This window comes from Erpetoichthys calabaricus, chromosome 2 (assembly GCF_900747795.2).
Source record: "Erpetoichthys calabaricus chromosome 2, fErpCal1.3, whole genome shotgun sequence".
NCBI lineage: Eukaryota > Metazoa > Chordata > Cladistia > Polypteriformes > Polypteridae > Erpetoichthys > Erpetoichthys calabaricus.
The window spans coordinates 332806896-332820419 of record NC_041395.2 but is presented as its reverse complement, the minus strand read 5'-3'; the positions used below and the strand labels follow the sequence as shown (position 1 = coordinate 332820419).

The following is a 13524-nucleotide window of genomic DNA, read 5'->3' as shown; positions in this document are numbered from 1 at the left end:
GTAAATTTGAAATAGGCCTATAATTATTTTGTATATGTGGGTCAAGGTCTGACTGAATGAAAGGTAGCAGATCTTTCTAATGTTTTATATGCAATAATATGCAAGGTCCACATTGTAATATTCTTATTATCATTAGTACCTTCATGTTTAGGAAATAAGTGGATGATGTGGGAACAACTCTGTTTTTGCATTACCAGACCAGACCTGGCCAAGTGGGGTTTGTTTAACTTTAAAAGAGGAAATGGCATAGGCTCAGACGCTTTATTTCTCTGTAATAGCACAGAGAAATTTTGAAAAGATGAATTATTTGTCTAAACATCCACTTGACTGTCATTATATTCTCAGAATAAGCAGGTGTTGAACTTCTCCAGCACATGTATCTCCAGTTTCTACAGGATATGGCCTAGTACAGGGGTGGCAAACTCCAGTCCTAGACTGCTGCAGTGGCTGCAAGTTTTCATTCTAACCATCTTCTTCATTAGTTTTTGCTGCTAATTAACTTATTTTGCCTTAATTTCAATTAACTTGATTCAGGCCCCTTAGTTGTTTCTTTTTCTTTAATTAGCTGCCAAACGATAATGAGACACAAAACAAGGTGCCACATGACCACCTAACACAATGTCTGAAAATAAAGAAAGGTGAAGGTCTCAGTAAGGTTGATCTCTCAGGTCACCAAAACATTTTGACGTTGTTCTTAGAAAAAAGAGAAAACCAACAGTTATGGACATGTCTTCTGTGTCAGAATGAGAGCAGCAACAAGCCATAGAATTAAATAAAGAGTTTAATTAACAGCAAGAATTGGCTTCTCATTAAGAAACTGGTTGGAGTGAAATTAGTTGGAGTTTGAAGCTCCAATTTAGCTGGTCATCTGTTGACTTGTTTCACATTTGATTTCTGTTTGGCTGTCATTTAATGAAGAAAATAATTAATTCAGAGCACTGAATCTTTAAAAACAGGGCTATTAAAATGTAGGGAAAAAGAGTTAATTAGCAGTGAAAACTGGTCACTGATTAGGAAAAGGGTCAGAATGAAAACCTGCACCCACTGTTGTCCTCCAGGCCTGGAGTTTGCCACCCTTGACCTAGTAGATGTACTGTTGTTGACAGGATCTAAAGAGAGAGACCCATCCAGTGTCTGGGTAGACCTGTGGCGAAGAGGCTGCTAGATAAATAACCATGTCAGTTGTACAGGGTGGTCCAGATCTAATTATGCAACTGTTCGACTGACAACCTCCCTGCCATTTTGGAATGCAGGGCAGGTGCTGCCATCTATCGGTAACAACAAGAATTTTAAGTGAAATCTCTATGTGCAGGGCAGGTGCTGTGAATTCTCTATGTAATAAACTTAATAAGTTATAGCGTAATGAAAATTGTATAATTAGATCTGGACCACCCTATATTCATCTTTAGGAAATTATTAAACACATCAGCATATCCACTTTTATCTAGTGAGCCGGTACAAGGCTTAAATAGCAGGATCCAAAAAATCCAAAGATGACGTTCATCTGCGTTTGCCCGTGTCCTCCTGGGAATGGCCTAGCACAAGTAGTATAGATGGTGGAATCCATTCAGAGAGCTGTTCAAAGACTGAATACTCATAGAAGCAAAAATGTGCCACCATAAGTACACCAACCACTTAGACTGGAAACCACATTTATGTGTTTTGGAAGATTCAATTTCTTTTTTATTTATGTTATTGAGAATATTTTATGTGTACTGTGTTGTGACTCAGGTAGACATTTTGGGGTGGACTGATCAAGAAATGAATTGTAACCAGTAAAAGGTCCAAAACCGAAAATGAAGTTGATCTTTTGTCTAAACCAATTTGTTAAACACAAAAACAATATGTTTAAGTTTGTTTATAATCTTGAAAGATGCTTTACTAGTATACTTATATAGTGTGTATATGAATATATTTAAAATATGACATTGATAGAGTGAATTCTGAGACCACACTACCTGCCAAGCATTGTCTCGCCATAGCAACCATGTCATAAAATGACGACAACCACAAGAAAAACAAACTGGCAGAAGATTGTGGTAATTTTAAAAATAAATGCTGTTATAAAATAGCAAATCCTAAAACACATTGAGTACAAAATAAAAGTATAATAAAAAATATCACAGAAAACCTCCAGGAAAGATTTATTGTACAGAAAAAAATTGAAGAAATACGGACTAACATAACACACTGGGATATTCAATAACTCCTAAGGCGTCTTGGCCAAGTAGCCTCTTACTACTGAACTCAGCAACTTGTATCTCTTTAGTAGAGTAGAGGGAATTATTTCTTCAACATTAGGATGAGAAATACACCTAATTCTGCAGTTTGAGTCTTTAACCCTTTTTGTGTTTTAAATCACTCATTAAGGTGATGAAGAAAAGATGAAAACCCTTGTACGACAATGTTCAAGATTTCAGTAGCCGCAGATCATTGGGCTAATGCTTCATGAAAGACTGAACAAACTGAGTTTCCATGGCTTACCCTTCTCATTCTCTATTTGTCTCACAGGTCTGGTAAAGCTGGGAGTCCACTGTGTAACGTGTCAGAAAGTTGCAATAAAGATTGTGAATCGGGAGAAACTGAGTGAGTCTGTGTTAATGAAGGTAAGATTCTTCGAATTTCCCTCTTCGGCCGTATTGTGCAAGGTTCAGGCTGTACTAGATGGGGTGGATGATTTGTCAAATTCTGTCTTGTGGCGAGAATTTCAATTTTTCATTTTCTGAGTGCAGAGCGACCGAAGGATCAGATCTGTCAGTATCTGGATATAGCTAATGTTAACTATTGTTTGGTTTTGCTTGACTTCTATGAATTTGTTGCGCACAGTTTAATTTCAATCGCTTTGTTTAAATTTTCTTGTCATGTGCTATTTGTCAGTTGTGCAATGAGCTGAGTATATGAATTTCCCCTTGGGGATTAATAAAGTATCTATCTATCTATCTATCAATCTATCTATCTATCTATCTATCTATCTATCTATCTATCTATCTATCTATCTATCTATCTATCTATCTATCTATCTATCTATCTATCTATCTATCTATCTATCTATCTATCTATCTATCTATCATACCATGCCTTTCCTATCTATTATATACCTCCTTCCCTATCTATCTATCTATCTATCTATCTATCTATCTATCTATCTATCTATCTATCTATCTATCTATCTATCTATCTATCTATCTATCTATCTATCTATCTATCTATCTATCTATCTATCTATCTATCTATCGTGTTATTTGTGCTTTGTTGTTTCTAGATTTTTGAATGTTTGCAGTGGGGAGTGTGCAACCGAAAATAGTCTTTACTTTTGTTTTGCAAAGGAATTTTTTCCGGAATTTCAGTGTAAGACAATTTTGGGTTTTGTTCATGTTCTGGTTAACTGACCTTAGTTTTTTTTTTTTTTTTTACCTTAATAGTATAGGTGTTTATGTTAGTTTATTTATCATACTGATCATTTATCCTGCTTGCGTCTTAATCCATTGTTCTCCCTCAAAATATACTGTGCCAGTATTTAGAGAAAAAAAAACAATGCATCATGAACAAATGTATATTGCTAGGATGTCCAGGATGGCTATTTTCATTGAGTGATGTGCAATGTCTGAAGATGGTTGACAAGACCAATTTAAAATCTAGAGTTAGCTGCAGGTTAAGCTAGTGTTTTTCTAGTATGTAGGGATGCTCCAATTGATCAGCAGCTGATCGGTCATTTCATTGAAAAAAGATTAGGTTGTTGATTGGTAAAAAGGCAAATCATGAAAACTTTATTTTCAGCTGTTGCTTTTCTGGTTTATGGTAATTTAGTTGCAGTGCTCCTTTACGCAAGGTATTATGGTAGTTAAGCCAATGCAAGCAGCAAACTTCTTGCAGTGTAAACAAAGAGCAGCAAGTAGAAGCTTGTTTAATCAGTGAATAAGAGGTGATTGGTATATGAGATTTTACGTTAAAGTAAGTGAATTTATAAACTGGAAAACAAAATAATTGGAAAAGTCGTCCTATGCAACTTTACAAATGGCAAGAAAAGCTACTTTGATGAATTCAGACCTTTTTATTTTGTCTTTTGAATTAAAGCTTACAGCGCTTGTGTTTGGATAGCATGCTTATTTAAAAAGCAAAAGCTTCCACTTTTAATTAGGAAAAGAAAAGATAAAGAAGAATTTCAAATTGCTGCTTAGAAAACAATAGGCTTTTTTTAAAAATTTGTACTGTATTATTTGTTGCTATGTGTCATACAGCATACATTTTGGTAAAAAACAACTACTACATAATTAAAATGGTTATCCATTATTACGAATGTCTAGTTGATAAAAAAAAAAGCCACACCTATATAAATATAGTAAATGTATATATTAACAGCAAAAAGCTGTAGTGCAATACTTGATTTAAAATGATAAAATTATTTACATTCACATTTAAACAGCATTTAATTGCTAATATCAATTAATTGATTATGTAAGAATATATACATATATATATATATATATATACATACACACATATGGTTAGAAAAATAGTGAAAACTGCTGTTTTTAATTAAGCCTTGTTTCAGATAGGTACATTACAGAAAATACCAAATAAAATGACAAGGTGTAATTATGAGAAGCATTTTATTTCCTTTTAGGCCATACTAGATGTCCCCCATGGCTCCAACCACGTAGTAGTGAGACAGAACAAACTTTAAAAATCAATAAACAAACAGGTATCGCTAGCTAAGTGGAGGCAACGTACACTTCAACACGTTGTGAGAGGTAGAGTAGTATTATACAAGAAGATTGTTTGAATGTCTCAGAACTCTGGGTCCTTGGATTCAGTTCCTCACCAGGATGTTTTTTTGTTCCTCTTGGAGGTTGTGTCCAGCTGCGACATGCTTTACCTCATTGTATTCCCTGACATGAAACAAGCTGGGTTAGAAAATATCAGGATGGAATGTATTATATATATATATATATACAGTATATATATATATATATATATATATATATATATATATATATATATATACACTGTATATTTATATATATATATATATATATATATATATATACTGTATATTTATATACTGTATATATATATATATATATATATATATATATATATATATATATATATATATATATATTTTTTTTTTTTTTTTTTTTTTTGATTTTATTGATTTTTTAAAAATCAAATAACATTCCATACAAATAACTCTGGTTTTCCAAAAAAAAAGGTTCGAAACAAATCAACCCCCATACCTGACAAAGATAGCTAGGCCAGCAGAGTAAATCTTAAAGCTAGTAAAAATAAGTAAATACATAAATTAATAAATGGATAAAGATAAATGGAGTAAAATATGGGAGAGAACTTGCTTACTCAATTTAAATGCTTATTCTAAAATGTTATTGCTCAGATCCTGCCAGGTTTTGAAAAAGTTCTGCACAGATCCTCTAAGTGAGAATTTGATTTTTTCCAATTTCAAATAATATAAAACATCAGTTACCTACTGACTTAGAATAGGAGAGTTAGGATCCTTCCAGTTGAGCGAGACAAGTCAATGTGCCAATAGTGTAGTGAAGGCAATGACAGTTTGTTTGTCCTTCTCCACTTTAAGACCACCAAACACAGCTGTTAGTGGATTAGGAGGGATTGTGACACCAAGGCTGTCTGAAAGGCGTTTAAAGATTTTGGTCCAGAAGGATGTTAATTGGGTGCAGGCCCAAAACATGTGGCCCAGGATGGAATGTATTATAACAGGTACCGGGGTGCTCTTAGCCTCATTCCTGGGCTGGGATTCAACCTGGATCCTACAATAACATCATCCTACCCCTGACCAAATATGTAAGTGAGTGAACGTAAGAAGATGTGCAATCTATAAAGCTGTCGTCATTGTTGTCAGAACAGCCTGTGGTATCATTGCATTGTAACAAGCTCAGTTCAAACAGTTCTTAATATGTATGCATAAACCTGTAAGACTGTGTTTTAAATAGTAGGTGACATTAAAATTTTCTTCTAGGTTATGTGACTTAATAAATTCATTTATTGCATAAAGAGTCGTCATCATTGTTGTATCATAGATGTGGGAATTATTATGGACAAAACAATATACTGTAGTATGTTTAGATGTAAATTAAAAGATATCTCCTTGACTCAATGCGTCCTACTTACAATACAATACAATACAATACAGTTTATTTTTGTATAGCCCAAAATCACACAGGAAGTGCCGCAATGGGCTTTAACAGGCCTTGCCTCTTGACAGCCCCCCCAGCCTTGACTCTCTAGGAAGACAAGGAAAAACTCCCAAAAAAAACCTTGTAGGGAAAAAATGGAAGAAACCTTAGGAAAGGCAGTTCAAAGAGAGACCCCTTTACAGGTAGGTTGGGTGTGCAGTGGGTGTCAAAAGAAGGGGGTCAATACAATACAATACAATACAATACACAGAACAGAACAAATCCTAAATAAAAAATAAAAATTTTTTAGAAGTACGGAGCAGAATTTAACAGTAGATGATATCACATAATAAGATTTGGATAATTTTAGACTCTGCGGTGGGTTGGCACCCTGCCCGGGATTGGTTCCTGCCTTGTGCCCTGTGTTGGCTGGGATTGGCTGCAGCAGACCCCCGTGACCCTGTGTTCGGATTCAGCGGGTTGGAAAATGGATGGATGGATAATTTTAGACTCCTGGAGACCTCATCCATCAAGCTGCCTCCCCCATTTGGCCATTCCACGGCTGAAACAGTGTTGGGCCAGCCAATCCGATGAAAGGACCCCTCTTTCCCACAATTCCTGTGATCCTCCATCAGGGATGACTTTACCTTAGGCAGGCAAAACAACTTGGCAGGTGGGCCATGGCACCAAGTGCCACATTTGAGTATCGAGAAGAGAAACAGAATAGGCGAGGGTTAGTATCCAGTTCTAACTATCATGTTACTTATGTTTTAGTGCTAATGACTAACAACAGAGATGCAGTCTGTACAGTTAATCAGCAATACTTATATTTTTTATTGTGAAAATGGACCTCAGGTTTCTCCACAGTAAGAAAGATAATACTCAGTACAGAACACATACTGCACTCATTGTTACATTGTCTAAATTTAGCTCTGACAAAGGTGTTATGAGATGTACACTTACGTTTGTAATAGCAGTTTTCACCAATAATTAAGATTAGAATGTTTCATTTGGAGTATGGATTGCTTGCTGTGGTGATGTAGTGTTGCCTTACAGATCCAAAATTTTGTCTTTAAGTGCGGTGTCCAATCATATTCCTTGTGTAGTCTCCATCTTTGCTAGTCTCCATAGGTTTGTCTCCACAGCATAAGTTTATTGCTGAATTCACACTGGTACTGCAGGTATGAGTGTTTCCTGGATGGTTCTTTTTTTATTCCCATATTAGACCATTATCTTTCCTTTTTAAACCATAGATTATTGCATTATCATAAACAAGCAAACATTTATCATCTTTTTTAAGAGCTTAATGTCTTCTCTTTTTGCTTGTTGCAACTCAGTCTTGATTTACACTCGCCACATACATAATGGGGCAGCACGGTGGCATAGTGGGTACCGCTGCTGCCTTGCAGTTGGGAGACCTGGGGACCTGGGTTCGCTTCCCGGGTCCTCCCTGCGTGGAGTTTGCATGTTCTCCCCGTGTCTGCGTGGGTTTCCTCCCACAGTCCAAAGACATGCAGGTTAGGTGGATTGGCGATTCTAAATTGGCCCTAGTGTGTGTTTGGTGTGTGGGTGTGTTTGTGTGTGTCCTGCGGTGGGTTGGCACCCTGCCCAGGATTGGTTCCTGCCTTGTGCCCTGTGTTGGCTGGGATTGGCTCCAGCAGACCCCCGTGACCTTGTGTTCGGATTCAGCGGGTTGGAAAATGGATGGATGGATGGACATACACAATGTCTGGCCAATTCTGACATGGCACATGCAGCAGTAGTAAAAGCTCTAGCAGCAGTAAAAGTAATAATGGTAGTGCACATGTACAGAATACAGTGAATTTCTGTTTAATAAAGTTTCTTATTTAAAGGTAGTAAAAGAAATGTGTTGCTGGTCAGCTAAATTTGGAGTGTAATTGTTCGTAGGATGCAAAAACGTTGTCCATGTACAGATCTCTAAGTGATTTAATACCAGATGTTTTCCAGGTATTAAAAACTGCATACGTTTGAGAAGGTGGGAAAAGGTGGGTCTCGTGCAGAGGTGCCACAGATAAAAGCTTCTCTATCTTAAAATGCTCCCTACAATGGTTCTCTATTCTGATTGAGTGAAGCACAGTTGGGTTGTTAGTATATCGATGATACAAAGCAAGGAATATAAAGAAGTGCTGCAGGATTTTATTTCTATTGCGGACCAAGCCTGTGTCTGTTCGTGTATTTCTGTCCAGGTCCAGGTTTTTATAGTTTGTATGTTTGCTGCCCAGTAATAAAATTGAAAGTTAGGTAGAGCCATGCCACTTTCTGCCTTAGGTCTTTGTAGAGTCACCCTTTGGATACGTGGGTGTTTTGAATTCCAAATAAATGAGGTTATGGTTGAGACTAATTTCTTAAAAAATAATCTATTGATGTATATTGGAATGTTTTGAAATAAAAAGAGAAGCTTAGAAAGGATATTCATCTTAACAACGTTAATTCTTCCAGCTAGAATGAGATGAAGTGTTGACCATCTATGAAAGTCTTGCTTAATTTTTTCCATACAGACGGCAACATTTTGTTGATAAATAGCTTATATTTACTTGTGATGTTTACCCCTAGATATTTAAACTGATCTGCGATGATAATTGAAGGTGTCCAATCTAATATTGTATGCTTGAGAATTCACTGGAAAGAGCACACTTTTATTCAAATTAATTTTGAGACCAGAAATCTTTTGAAATTCTGTTAGTGCTGATAGGACTGCAGGCACAGTATTTTGTGGGTCTGATATATACAGTACCATATCATCTGCATATTAAGAAACTTTCTGTTCCAGTCATTCTCTGATAAACCCCTTTATCTCAATAGCATTTCAACAGTGAACTGCGAGTGGCTCAATGGCAATTGCAAAAAGCAGTGGTGACAAGGGGCATCCTTGTCTGGTACCAAGCTGTAGTTTAAAGTTGTCTGAATAAATGTTGTTAATACAACCTGAAACTTCTGGATTGGTATACAGTAGTTTGATCCATGCACAAATGTTCAGGCCAAACCCAAATTTCTCCAATGTGGTGAAAAGGTAGTTCCATTCAACCATATCAAATGTTTTCTCTGCATCCAATGATAATATCTCCGGGGTGTTTGACTTTGTTGGTGAATATATTACCTTAAACAGACGTCGAAGATTGGAAGCTAAGTGTCGGCCTTTAATAAATCCAGTTTGGTCTTGTGATATTACCGTAGGTAGCACTTTCTTCATCCTTATAGCTAGGACTTTAGAGAGTATCTTAACATCGTTATTCAGAAGTGAGATTGGTCTGTACGATGCACATTTTAATAAGTCCTTATTTTGTTTAGGTAAGACAATAATTTAATGCTTTGTGAAAAGTTTGAGGTAGAATTTTATTTTCTCTAGCTTCTGTAAATGTTGCTACTAGAAGGGGAGCTCGCTGAGTTGAGAATTTCTTATAAAATTCAGCAGGGTAGACATCAGTTCCTGCTGCTTTCCCACTCTGCAGTGAGTTTATAGCATCTAGTAATTCTGATAGCGCCTGAGATTTTCCAATTCTATTCGTGATATCTGTAATGTGTCCAGAAATGCATTAGATTGTATCTTGTCTTCTTTAATCTCAGCAGAGTATAAGGATTTATAGTAGTCTCTAAATGTGTGCATTATATTTTTATGGTCAATGATTTTGTCTCCGTTTGTGCTGGTGATTGCTGGGATTGCATTGCAAACTTCTTGCTTGTGGATTTGTTGAGCTAAGATCTTATTAGCTTTCCCTCCATGTTCATAATAATGATGTCTTGATTTAAGTATGAGTTGTTCAGTTACAGTGGACCAGCTCTATACCCTTAGCAGGGTCCTGGAGGGTGCATGGGAGTTTGCCCAACCAGTCTACATGTGTTTTGTGGACTTGGAAAAGGCATTCGACCGTGTCCCTCGGGGAATCCTGTGGGGGGTACTCCGAGAGTATGAGGTACCGGCCCCCCTGATAAGGGCTGTTCGGTCCCTGTACGATCGGTGCCAGAGCTTGGTCCGCATTGCCGGCAGTAAGTCGAACCCGTTTCCAGTGAGAGTTGGACTCCACCAGGGCTGCCCTTTGTCACCGATTCTGTTCATAACTTTTATGGACAGAATTTCTAGGCGCAGCCAGGGCGTTGAGGGGGTCCGGTTTGGTGGGCTCAGGATTGGGTCACTGCTTTTTGCAGATGATGTTGTCCTGTTTGCTTCATCAGGCCGTGCTCTTCAGCTCTCTCTGGATCGGTTCGCAGCCGAGTGTGAAGCGGCTGGGATGAGAATCAGCACCTCCAAATCCGAGACCATGGTCCTCAGCCGGAAAAGGGTGGAGTGCCCTCTCAGGGTTGGTAGCGAGATCCTGCCTCAAGTGGAGGAGTTCAAGTATCTCGGGATCTTGTTCACGAGTGAGGGAAGAATGGAGCGTGAGATCGACAGGCGGATCGGTGCGGCATCCGCAGTAATGCGGGCGCTGCATCGGTCTGTCGTGGTGAAAAAGGAGCTGAGCCGCAAGGCGAAGCTCTCAATTTACCAGTCGATCTATGTTCCTACCCTCACCTATGGTCATGAACTATGGGTAGTGACCGAAAGAACGAGATCGCGAATACAAGCGGCTGAAATGAGTTTCCTCCGCAGGGTGTCTGAGCTTTCCCTTAAAGATAGGGTGAGAAGCTCAGTCATCCGGGAGGGGCTCAGAGTAGAGCCGCTGCTCCTCCGCATCGAGAGGAGTCAGATGAGGTGGCTTGGGCATCTGATCAGGATGCCTCCTGGACGCCTCCCTGGTGAGGTGTTCCGGGCACGTCCAACCGGGAGGAGGCCCCAGGGAAGACCCAGGACACGTTGGAGGGACTATGTCTCTCGACTGGCCTGGGAACGCCTTGGGATTCTCCCGGAAGAGCTAGAAGAAGTGGCCGGGGAGAGGGAAGTCTGGGCATCTCTGCTCAAGCTGCTGCCCCCGCGACCCGACCTCGGATAAGCGGGAGACAATGGATGGATGGATGGATGTTCAGTTACTTTAGTTGTTAAGAGGCTGAGCTCTGAATGCAGAGCCTGCCTTTTCCTATGAAGCATCTCACTTGGACACCTGGCATGTTCTTGATCTATTCTAGTAATTTCGTTGATTAGCTCTGATACCTTCTTGGTTTCCAATTTATTTTTATGGGAAAGATATGAGATAATCTGTCCTCTTAAGAAGAATACAGTGAATTTCTTACCTGCATGTCTACCCATTAGGCACCATGATAAATGTCCACCATGTAGTAAACCCCTTGGTTTATATAAAACGAAATGCATTTTGCAGACTTGGAGCAATAACCTAACTTAGTTGTTTTCTTTAGTACCTACTGCATGTGAACTTTCGCCTCAGTTGAGTCTGACAAGCCTCTGATTCGAATCCTCTGTGCGTGTCTTAATGTCTTAATTTATAGCATGCTGGAGTGCTTGATTTACATATCTCAGGTCATATAAACTGCGTCTTTCTCTTTAGCTATTTAATTTCTTTACCATTCTGAAAACTAAAATCAAAACTCTTGACTCCAATGTGTGCAGAAAAGTTGGCATTGAATCTCTACAGGTATGCTAACATTTGAAGCGCTCTGTGGTTGTTCTTGATGTTGCGAGGAATTTGGACATGCTGTCTTTTGACGAGACCTGCTACATCTAATCTTCTATAAGAGTGTTTAATAACAATAAAGAATTATTTTTTTAAATGTTTTGTAGAAAGTCCAGAGGGGACTAATTGATCTTCTGGCCATGGAACCCCTGGAGTTTTTTTTCTTCTTTCTGCAGCAGCTCCCTAGTTGGAGTTTCTATTCTCCTTTTCTCCATGGCTTTCTGGCTAGAGCATCACTTTTTTTTTTAATATATAAACAATTTATAACTATTACTTGTTTATTAATATCATGTAAGTTTGTTTGTATTTATTGTAATATTTGTTTCTACTTGCAAAGCACTTTGAGTTGCTAGTTTTTTGTAACAAAAAATGTTGAACAATCTGTGAGAATATATCAATATATTTTTCTCAATCAAACCTCAGAGAAACATATGCTTCCATATTCCCACAGAAAATTTAAAAAAAAATCATGATTTTTGTCCTTCACGCATCAATGATATATTGTGAAGAAAAATATTGCAATACTCTGTTGCATCGGTCCCTCACCTCTATTATAGATGTATGGTAATTTACCTTTGCTTTGTGTCATAGGTGAATTGAAAAATGTTAATGTTTCCTCGCTTACTGTGTAATATCAATCATTATCATTAAATATACTGTTATCATGACCATCATATATATTATAATTTTTTTGAGCTTTGTTACAGTTTTTTAAGTAGATGCCATATGATAGTTTATCTCTGCATTACTTTGAAATAATAAAGGAAACTGTACTGCTTTTTTGGATTATTTTATGGTACAATAAATAAATCTTTATTGGATACTGAACATATTTACAGTATATAAATATTCAGGAGATATTTCAGCTCTGCACTGAATTATGAACAAAACTTTTAAAGTATTCCTAGTATCTCTTGTGTCGTAATCTTTATTAATTTTTAACTAGTTTTGTATGTTGGAATTGTTTAGAATTTACTTTTTTTTTTTTTGGAGATGTCATAATACATAATCCTGTTTTATACATCGCCATGGTCACTTACTTAAAGCAGTGCTTTAGTGATTGCTGTGTTACTCTGTTTCTTAATGAATGCCAAGCTATTTGAAAGTAAGAAGTGGGGTTATAGAAGCTCCTTTGATTGAAAGTAAAGACTCCTTTACAAATAAAATAATTTTGTTAAGAATTTCTAAGTAACGCAGTCAGTCAGCCACAACTTGTCTTCAACTTCTTGTCCACATTTATTGTTGCCTTGTGTACACAGTACAATGAAATTCTTATTTAAGTTTCTCCTTAGAATAGTGTCTGATTTAATATCAACAAAAAGACACCAACTGACATATAAATTCTTGCACTGAGTGTAACATTTATACATTTATATAAAATATATACTTGCATAAGTCTGAATCCCAGTCTGATTATTTGGATGGTGTACCTACCAGGAAATGGTTCTGGTTGGTCGGGTATTCGATAAACTTCTGCCACATCTTCTCAGCTGGGAGAATTGAATTTCTGGATAATGTCTTCAAAATCCCTCAATCTGATAATATCTCTCTACCGTGTTTCCCCGAAAATTAATTTTTGTCTCTAAAATATGCACTAGGGCTTATTTTCTGGGGACGTCTTATATTTATTCATGTACAACAATATACCGTATATCCTCGAGTATAAGCGGACCCAAATATAAGCCGAGGTACTTAATTTTACCTACAAAAACTGGAGAAACTTATTGACTCGAGTATAAGCCTAGGGTGGGAAATGCAGCAGAATTCAGTTTCAATAATCAAAATAAATA

General features: G+C 37.4%; 1 protein-coding gene across 19 annotated transcripts in view; it reads left to right on the top strand.

Annotated features, from left to right (window-relative positions):
* The window catches only part of LOC114647337 (serine/threonine-protein kinase BRSK2), a 1001270-nt gene that overhangs the window by 392689 nt on the left and 595057 nt on the right, over positions 1 to 13524 (top strand). For all 19 annotated transcript variants that reach the window (XM_051923430.1, XM_051923431.1, XM_051923428.1 and 16 more), the window contains exon 2: positions 2512 to 2606. In XM_051923430.1, coding sequence (XP_051779390.1) covers positions 2512 to 2606 — 95 coding nt within the window. The remainder of the gene's footprint in view (positions 1 to 2511; positions 2607 to 13524) is intronic.